The sequence below is a fragment of the Electrona antarctica genome, assembly GCF_951216825.1.
Source record: "Electrona antarctica genome assembly, chromosome: 18".
Classification (NCBI taxonomy): Eukaryota; Metazoa; Chordata; class Actinopteri; order Myctophiformes; family Myctophidae; genus Electrona; species Electrona antarctica.
This window is the reverse complement of record NC_136799.1, coordinates 22,825,797-22,836,023: the sequence shown is the minus strand read 5'-3', so window position 1 is coordinate 22,836,023 and position 10,227 is coordinate 22,825,797. Positions and strand designations below refer to the sequence as shown.

Genomic DNA, 10,227 nt, shown 5'->3' with positions numbered 1-10,227 from the left:
TTACAGTGGTCATGTGACAGCAGACTGTAGTCCCCTGTGTAAGGCCGTGGTAATTGAGGCTTCCATATGGTATAGATCAGATGAAGCTTTCACCACAGCATTCCTCAAGCATGGAGGCTGTAAGCCTACATCCACATTGAAAAACCCCAGCTAATCAAACAGCTTCCTCTGGGGGAGACTACAGACCCCAGATTCAAATAATTTATCATTTTAACTGTATCTGTCTCCCTCTCCTCATCTCTGTGTCTTTCACTTGTCACTGTCATTGTCATCTTTGTCATTTCTTTGTCTCTCTAACCAATATATTATTTTCTCTGTGCAGCACCTTCCACAGCCTTGTGTTTGCTCCCCCCCCCCCCCCAAGAAAAAAGTTAAATAAACACAGGCCAAATCTGTTGAACTCAAAATAATATGACCGTCTTTAACATGTGATATTAAAGAGAGAAACCACACACAGGGTTCAGTTAGTCATTGTTGGGGCATGCAATGTTCCATTCTTTAATAGCAGATTATGCTCACTGATGTAGTAGCCTGGGTTTTATTTGCTTTACCCTGCATGTGTGTCCATTCAATTAACATAGTAGGTGGTTATAATAGGCTTGGTGGTTCCAACCTCATGCTGATACTGCTTGAGTCCTGTGTATGTCCATATTACAATTGAATTTGATAAGGCTAGGCTAAACTGCACTATCACTTCAAGTGATAGCCTGATAAAACTAGTATGTAGGCATATTGCAGGTTACTCATACTTTCAGTGTGTCTACAATGTGGGCCTTAGAATCTTTTGTCTTTACAATAGTTAGACAAAAAATGTCAAAAATACAAATATATTGGAAAAATAAGCATAACAACACTGCTAAAATGGTAATAAACACAATTCTACATTTGAATTAGACAGAAACAGTGGCGTTTTGATGTTTGAAATTGTTTTTACAGTTAGAAAATGTGGGGCTGAACAGCGTTGCATTCACATTTAGGAGGCAGAGCGGGGAGCCGGGACGGGACAGAGAGAGGATGCTGCTGGCTGAACAGTGCCCCCCTTCCGCTGCTCCGTCCCCACTATTCCTCTCCCTGGCTGGTCCACCAACTTCCAGTGGAAACGGGCTTTGTAGTTGCCAACCGCGTCCAAATTTCCGCGGGTTACGTTGCGAACCAGGGCCGCGCGATATAATAAAGGACGACGGGGCACCAAACTTAGGTAGTACAGGAATATAATATGTGCGCTGTCTCTTTAAGATCCCTTGGCTAGTCTGCTTCGTATTGATCAATCCACCATTTTCCAACACAGAGCGGCAGTAGGCAGTGGTAACACACACACACACACAGCTCCAGTACCCCTCTACCTGGAGACGCCAGGACCCGGGTCAGTCATGGCAGCGAACATGTACCGGGTTGGAGGTAAGGGGGACAACATTTCAGGATCTTTTCGTACTCGCACTCGCCATGATTCGTCGCTGGGCTTTTCGCAGCGGGGTCTCTATCCTTCCTCTTTTATTTCCTAAAGCTAAAACAACCTTGTGCTTTCAGAGAGGATGATGATGGTGACTGTGTGAGGAGGAGGATGGTGATGAAGAGTAGTGGTTCGCTAACAGAACCCCGTGGGTTCTCTTCTCGTTTTCTCTCTCTTTTGTGTTTGTGTTTTGTTTGGACGCGAATACCTAAACGAAATGCTTTAATGCATGTGCTAAGAAGGCGGCCATACAAAAAAGTAACAGCACATGTTTTCCCCTCAATATTTAACCTTAAGTGAACAGTGTGCACAGCTTCTAAAAGTTTGGCGTCAGCTTTGGCTACACGCTACTGGTGGTACTGGTCGGATTTAGGTTACCCAAGTCTGAGCAGGACAGGGCAGGCCAGGCAGGCAGATGCCCACCTTTAGGTACTAAGCAAAAGAACTGCAGAAAAGTTAGGCGACCCCCCCCCCCATTTACCATACAGTATAGTCTACTTTACTTACCTGGTACAGCTAGAAATAGAAGTTTGCGAGAATAATTCTGCAAACACTAAAATTAAGTTGTTGACTATTTGCCATGCATTGTCTTGAGCAGTCTTTTATTATTATTTAGTTCTGTGATTTTGAAACAATAACTCCACAGTTAATTTCTAATGAAGATTTGACCCTACTTGTTCCCCCTTACCACATATAAGCATATACTGTTATTGTTATGCTTTTCTGACTCACTTCCCAGCTACACTATGTGTAATGGTTTTTTAATGTCATATGAACACTGATAACAGTTGTGTAATAGCTAAAATTAGGTGGTGGTTCATTCTAGGGGAGCTGAGAGGGTGACTTTAACTCACCTGGTTCATTCTGATAGGAGAAAGGACCAGAGGTCTCGGATGTCAATACAAATGACTGGTGGTATGTTTTAATTTCAAAGCTGAAAGATACATATTACTGACTGATTCCACATCACATCACATGAGGTTACAATGAAGATGTTTTTCTTTCACTTTGACCATGATACATTGTCAGCGTCACCAGACAAGTAGGAAGCGAACATGTCTTGTGGAATTGATTGCCTTTGGATGTAGCCAGCATAAAATGGATATACATGATTTTTCATGTATATCCATATGATCAAGTTTTTTTTGTTTTTGTTTTTTACCAATCTGTTATCCTTGAAATGTGACAGCCAGCTAATTGTACATTCATATCTCGACTACAGAGGAAGTAGAAGACTTATACATTTTATTTTAAAGATGCAAATCCCTGGGGGTGCTCGCTGGACTAGCGGTCCAGGAGCATGCCACATATAGGCTCTGGCCTGACAGCGCGTTGCGTGTTCAAGTCCCGTTCATGACGACCTTTGCTGCATGTCTCTCCCCTCTCCCCCTCCCTCCTTCCTGTCCATCTTCACTTCAACTGTCAATAAAGGCAGAAAAGCAAAAAAACAAATACAAAAAGTATGTGGAATGACAGACATAGCCTGCAGTGAAATGGAGAAATAGCGGAACGTTTCTTGGCAATACAGGTTGCATGAACCCTACAATGATCTTAACACACAGTTTATTCAAATGCAAGATGGCCTTGCCCGAGTGAGAACGGGTTGGGTCTATGGACAGGTGGGATTAGTGGCAGCGGTGGCCGAACGGATTGCGGAGCGGTCTTGATACCGGAAGGTCGCCAGTTCGAATCAGCGGTCCGACACGTTAAAATTACCACCGCTGAAGTGCCCTTGAACAAGGCATTGAACCACTACGATGAAATGTTCTATGAGCAGGGCCTGGCTGGAAACAAGTTCTTGAGCTTAGCCCAGATACCCTGGGTAAATATAGTAATCATTTCATTTCATTTCATTTCTCCAGTCAAATTGGTGCTACATTTTGGTTCTGGCTGGCCACTTTGTATGCCCTACTGACCTTACCTGCTGGCAGGTGAGCAAGCGTAGTTTTGAGGTCATGTTCTGTTCAAAAGATCTATTTAGTGTGGGACTCTGCTGGCCTGTATCTTATCCACAGGGATTGGAGGATCTGTACCACAGTGGTGAAAAATAATAAAGCACCATTTAGTCTACGAGAGGTGTAGGTCACTCTATTTATAATGCTACAGTTTGACCATTTTCTGACAACTGGAGTTCAATTAGTGCTGGGATTTATGTCAAGTACTAGATCTAAGTTCACTTGTTCGTGGCCCTGCTCCACCTCAGGGCATCCCTTCCTCACAAGATAATTAAAAAAGATTCATATTTTTGAATAGCCTAATCTTTCAACAGCATAAATTATGTAGTCAGAATTGAAAGTCATCTCTAAACCTCAGTTGCTTCCCTTGGAATTCACAGTAGTAAAAAATATAGTTTAGATATGCTATAACATGAATATAAACTATGTATATTTGATATTTTTGAGGGGCGGCAGCTTTTGTCCCCACACATCTCATATTTGCCATTGACAATGAAAGGAGAAATTACATCATATGTGCCTCAAATATGACGGAAATTTGTGGCAACACAAACATTAAATGCCATTGACAATGAAGGGAAAATGTACGTCATATGTAGACGAGCAAATCGGCTAACCAATTGCATAAATTCAGTTGTTCATTAGATGATGTATGATGTATAAATGATAAGAGCGCCCCTCACTTCACACGGGTGTGATTTCTTTTTAAAATTTAAAATGTAACTCAACAATTTGTGAGAAGCTTGTACTAATATATCCACTAATAATTTCACCCACCCTTTTACACTCATGGACTTGTGATGTGACAAGCAATTTAAAGCTGATTTGAGCTGAATTGTGTGATTTAATTTTATGCTTTGTTTGACTGTACTGATGAGAAAAGGGCAGTACAACACATGCTTTTTTTTAGGGGTGCTAGCCCCTCCTATACCCAGCTTTCCGGGTTTCTGTGAACACAAACATTGGCTTGTGATTGGCTGATCACCCCATAGCGATGATTTGATTGGTTGAGCAAAGTACATATTGAAGATAAAAGTGAGAGCAGAAAATTGAAGACGCCAAGTGATTAGCCGGAATTACATTTTGTGATGATTTCATTGGCTGAGAACGTTGTGATGTATGATGATAAGAGTGCCCTTCACTTCACACAAGTGTGATTTATTTTTCAATACTGGCACAGTTGGCAGTTGGACTTTCTTGCAAAGTTTTGATAGATTTAATTGATTTGATAGGAAAGGTGACATTGTTTTGACATACACGACAGGAAAGGTGACATTGTTTTGACATACACTGTATCTAAATTCTAAAATCTACAATAGCGGTTTTATGCCATTTTTAGGCTATGTTCAATTGGTCGATCTAATTGAAAGGCCACAACTAGGCAGGCACACTGGCACAGGCCTCTTGTACCATAACGCAAACTCATCTGGTACTCTGAAGATCTCCAAGATTTGATATCATGATGTTACATGACAGTACTACTTTAACGTTATGCAGTCAGTCATACAGTAGGACTTAGGCTTTGTTCTATACCAGATAGAAATACTGTTATACCCCAAGATGCACTGCAGGTTCCCTGGTCTGGCCCTCCACTTCCCTGCGATCTGGCTTTGGCGGCTTGGCATCAAGACAATGCAGGCTCTTCTAAAGATGGCTGACACTTTGCAAGTCAATGCTGGATCATCGTAGAAAAGCAGTGACTTCCCTTGTGGGTGAAGCATGGACAAAGGCTGGCTCAGTAGGCCTTGATGTCTTTGTTTCACCGCATGGGCCACAGGCGATTCTTCCGGAGCTTGTGGTGCTTGTTCCTGAGCCCAGTGCTTTCCCTCCGTATACAGGGAAAGTATTGGTTACACAAAACATGTGAGTTTTGTCATCTCCCTTGTCAGAGCAGAAGAGAACCTCGATATGCGTGTCACTAATGGCTGCAGTAGCTTTGTCAAATGACCCTTCATGGGGGTTGAAGAGTTGATCTACTACAGTTGGTCCTATCAAAAATGTACCACACCTGCATGGTGACGGGTAGTGCTGCCAGAATTGTCCAAAAATTGCATTCGGATATTCATTTCAAAAACCCACGTGGATTCGAGCCATTCGGATTTCGATTTCGATTCGGGGCCATTCGGATTTTTTAATAATTATATTTACACCAATACAACCTGAGATAACATTTAAGATCGCATTGCTGGCGCAACTCTCTCTCTCTCTCTCCGCGCATTGGCGCTGCTGAAAACCGAGTTGGAACACAACGCATGTCTCCCTTCTCCCGTAAAACTTCACCGACATTTTTCTTAATTGAGCCATCATACCACACATAGCCTTATCAAAACGAGGCACGGAGGCAGTATTAATTCACAGAACAGAACACTGCATTGCTGCTGCTGCCGGACCGGCGCCGCAGTTCATCCTTACGCATTTTATTTTTATTTTTATAATTTCCTGAAGGATAAAGTCGCTTCATGATTGAAGATTGATGAGTGATAGATCCGTGTGTTGTTGTCTAAAAATATACTCTCCCGTCCGTCCGAAACAACACCGAAGAAAACAGTTTCGGTGTAGGCCAGGCCTGATCACTAGGTACGCTGTTGACGGAAGATTTCACCCTTCTGAGCAGTGTACACTCACTGCGCAAAGAACGTAAAAGGCCCCCGCGGCCCCGCCCGCCCTGTGCTCACCGTTCTTTGCGCACCGTCCGTGCGCAAATAACGTAGCACGCCCTTTGCCGACTTTGCGCAGGGTGGGCGGGGGCCTTTTGTGAATCGGGGAACCTACGCAGCCTGCGTAGTCTGCGTTTAGGAAGAGTGCGAGGCAGCTGATTTATTCTTCAATGTATGCCGGTGTCGGCGTGTCGCGTGGCAAATATAACTAATCTACAAGCTCACAACGCTTACGGCACCGTCTCGCTTGCACAGCATTTTTTTTTGAGTGGTGTAAACCACTCCTACAACTGGCTTTTTTGTGCAGAAAAAATGAGCATGGTTGCTATGTTCACCCTGTTGTAATGACGTAATGAAATCACACCCGGGTGAACAGGGTGAACATAGCAACCATGCTCATTTTTTCTGCACAAACAAAGCCAGGTAATGAAATCACACCCGGGTGTGATTTCATTACGTCAGACATGATTTCATTACGTCAGACAGACCTTACACCACTCAGTTCACACGGGTGTGATTTTTTTAAATTCGAACCTTAATTTTATATATTCAGTTTTTTTGATTAGAAAATTCGTTGGCAACACCTAGTTGTTGTACTGTAATGGAGTAGCCAAGACTTGCGATTGCTTGCAGACATCCTCACAACAAGTAGTATTGTTTGTGTGTGTGTGTGTATGATTGATTCAAGAGTTAATACTGGGGGGTGAATTCTTTTGCTTTACCTACAGATGTACAGGTCCATCTCAATGAATTAGAATATTGTGTAAAAGTTAAATTTCTTCCGTAATATAATTAAAAAAGTGAAACTTTCATATATTCTCAATTCATTGGGCATAAAGTGAAGTATTTAAAACCTTTTTTAGTTTTAATCTTAATGATTATGGCGTACAGCTCATGAAATTCAAGAAATCCTATCATTGAATTTGAATATTTTACGAGACCACTAAAAAAATATTTTTTTAAACGAGAAATGTCGACCATCTGAAAAGTATATTATGTATGCAGTTAATACTTGGTCTGGGCTACTTTTGAACAAATTATTTCATCAATGGTGTGTGGCATGGTGGTGATCAGCCTGTGGCACTGTTGAGGTGTTATGGAAGCCCAGGTTTTCTTTGATAACAGCCGTAAATTAATTTGTATTGTTCAGTCTTATGTCTCACACCTTCCTCTTGACAATACAACCTAGATTCTCTGTGGGGTTCAGGTCAGGCCAGATGGCTGGTCAGTTAAGCACAGTAATACCATGGTCAGTACACCAGTTACTAGTAGTTTTGGCTCTGTGGGCAGGTGCCAAATCGAGCTGGAAAGGAAAATTAGCATCTCCATGAAGTTTGTCAACATACTGAAGCACAATGTACTCTAAAAAGATGGCTGTGTTGAAACCATTGTTCAATTTTCACTGTCAGTGGATCAACACCATAGCAGATAACATGGCCTAAGTCATCACTGTGTTTTGTCATGTCCAGAGTCTCAACACACGCTGCTGGAAAAGGAAGATCAGCATCATAGTCCGGCAGCCGAGGTGGACGGGTGGGAAATTTGGTTTATAGTCTTTTTTTTATTGGCCTAAAATATTGTCTATATACATACATTCATGAATCCACTTGCTGACTGGCTGAAAGTATTGGGCAATTTTTTATAGGGGTTTCTTGTGACCCTACCATTAACATCCTATGGCAGGCAAAAATGTCAAACTTTCCTTTTGCTTTAAGTGACATGTCAAACTAGGAGGTTTTCATGGTTCTGAATCCATTCTAAGCATTAGTTTTGCACAAAATACACTCCTTGGGCTAAAAACGGCCATAGTCTAGAGTAGACATGACAAATGTGATGTGAAGTGAAACTCCTATAAAAAAGATTGCCCAATACTAAGAGCCGGTCAGCAAGTGGATTCACGAATGTATGTATATAGACAATATTTTAGACCAATAAAAAAAGACTATACCAAATTTCCCACTTTAAACAAAAGAAGCCTGTCGGCTGCCGGACTATGGACATAAAGCTTGTCAATGTACGGAGGCACACAGTGCTGTCAAATATCATAATAGATGGTTGTGTTGAGACTCTGGACATGACAAAACACAGTGATGATTTAGGCTGTGTTATCTGCTGGTGTTGATCCACTGACAGTGAAAACTTGACAATGGTTTCAACACAGTCATCTTTTTAGAGTACATTGTGCTTCAGTATGTTGACAAGCTTCATGGAGATTCTAATTTTCCTTTCCAGCTCGATTTGGCACCTGCCCACAGTGCCAAAACTACTAGTAACTGTTGTACTGACCATCACCGGTGTAGGGTCCATTGGGCCACGTGGGCCGTGGCCCAGTCAGTTTAGAGCTGGCCCAGTCTAACTTCGAAGAGAGGGGGCGAAAAAACAAGAAAAACAACAAAAGATAGCCTACTTTGTCAGCCCTCGTTCATGCACATTTCTGTTTAGTATAGCAAACCACAGCATGCAAGCCGCCTTTGTTTTAAATGGTCCCCCAAACTGTTCACACTTCACACCTATCGGCCGGGGGATGCTCTATGAAAGTTTCACTTTTTGAATTATATTACGGAAGAAAACTTTTACACTATTCTAATTCATTGAGATGGACCTGTATGTACCCAAATTTGAATTAGTATTTTGTATTTGCTGCAGTGCGACGTGAGAGAAACGATTTGGATTCTGGTCCCTTTGAACTTAAAGAAAGCACTAGAAATGCTCTGTTGAGAGTCGCCCGCTTGGCGTTGCAATTATTCCCGTTCAGTCCTAAAGTGCAATTTGAACAAGAACAAGTTGCATTACTACTGCTGCAGCACTACTGCAGGAAAGAATGCATGGCTGCACAGTAAAATCGTCAGTGTTAATCTAACCTGCAGTGAACCACTGCAGGTAAACCTTTACACCCAGGAGTTAAATTAAGACTGTGGACTTTACTGTGGGAAGGGGAGGCACTTATTACAGTGACTACCACTATATCTTGCCTCACCCCCTCTTTCCTCTCAGAACAAACACCTCCAAAGTAAACTGAAAGACTGACGAGGGTACATAGGTAGGTGGATCATTCAGCACTAATTCTGAAGTAGAAAACAAACCATCTATCTTGACGATAACCAACAGATTTATCTATTGTCTGAGGTGAGATGGCCACGTTATGAGTCAGCCGAAATTCATGTGAGGAAATGGTAGAGAGCTAGTTTTGGGTGCAGTGATGGCCTTAATCTACAAACAAGACATGTGGTGTGTGCAGCTCTATCTAGGTTGAACAGGCTTGTGAGGATGGAAGCGAGTGGTATGAAAGTGCGAAAAAGAGGTGTGCGATTGATTCAGCAGGGGATTGAATTACCTGCCATTGCCATAGTAACCTCCATCCATACCATGCCTATGTCACACGGAGACGTGACTTTTGTCCTGTGGTTCTTGCACGCAACAGGAACATCTGTGAATGTGAATGTATGTTTGCGTGAAGGTGGATGTTCTCTATTTTTCACAGCTGACATTTTGATGTGTCACAAATGGGTAAGTGCAAATCATCAAATCTCTGTATTCATTTAAACTTCACTGTGCCAGCATGGCCAACTTCGGTATATTTTACATCATGCTGGCCTGGCACACAGAAACACCTAAATGAAATTAAACTCTCCCAGAACCGATGTGCTCTGTTTTACCCATATAATGATACATACCTCAAAATATCTGCTGTGATACTGATAATGGTCTATTGCCTAAGTTTCTCAAAGTCTTGATACTTTTAGTTTGAGGCTACACATTAAAATCCCTAATGTTAATTTTAGTCAATGCTGAGGATTTATTGTAACCTGGCTCCAGCCCTGAATCGCTACCATTAAATATACCAAAAGATATGTCCTGGTGATTCAGGTCTGGTGACTCTGCCTACGGCGGCGTCAGTCTGAAAATCTGATCACAGCAGATGATTGGCTATCAGCCCTGTCACTCGACAGCGTCAAACAACAAACATGGCTGCCCCCACTGCGGTAACTCGCGAACGTATCAATCTGGCTATTAAATCGACCTATGATAAATAGTTTCTTTACAGAAACGACAGGTTTTATAAATGTCATCCGACATATTTTACCGCTTTTGTTTACATGCTAGTAGCTCTCGTTGGCTGTGTTTGTTTGGTTAGCAACCGGGTTAGCCATAGCCACATGATTGA

The 10,227-nt window shown here is 42.1% G+C and overlaps 1 protein-coding gene across 4 annotated transcripts in view; it reads left to right on the top strand.

The window, feature by feature from the left end:
* The first annotated feature begins 1,214 nt into the window (after nucleotides 1-1,214).
* Nucleotides 1,215-10,227, top strand: part of mta1 (metastasis associated 1) — a 77,728-nt gene continuing 68,715 nt past the window's right edge. For 2 of the 4 annotated variants that reach the window (XM_079528928.1, XM_079528929.1), the window contains exon 1: nucleotides 1,215-1,398. In XM_079528928.1, the coding sequence (XP_079385054.1) occupies nucleotides 1,371-1,398 (28 nt within the window). In that variant the 5' untranslated portion in view covers nucleotides 1,215-1,370. The remainder of the gene's footprint in view (nucleotides 1,399-10,227) is intronic. The other 2 variants (XM_079528927.1, XM_079528926.1) reach the window with 2 other exon arrangements.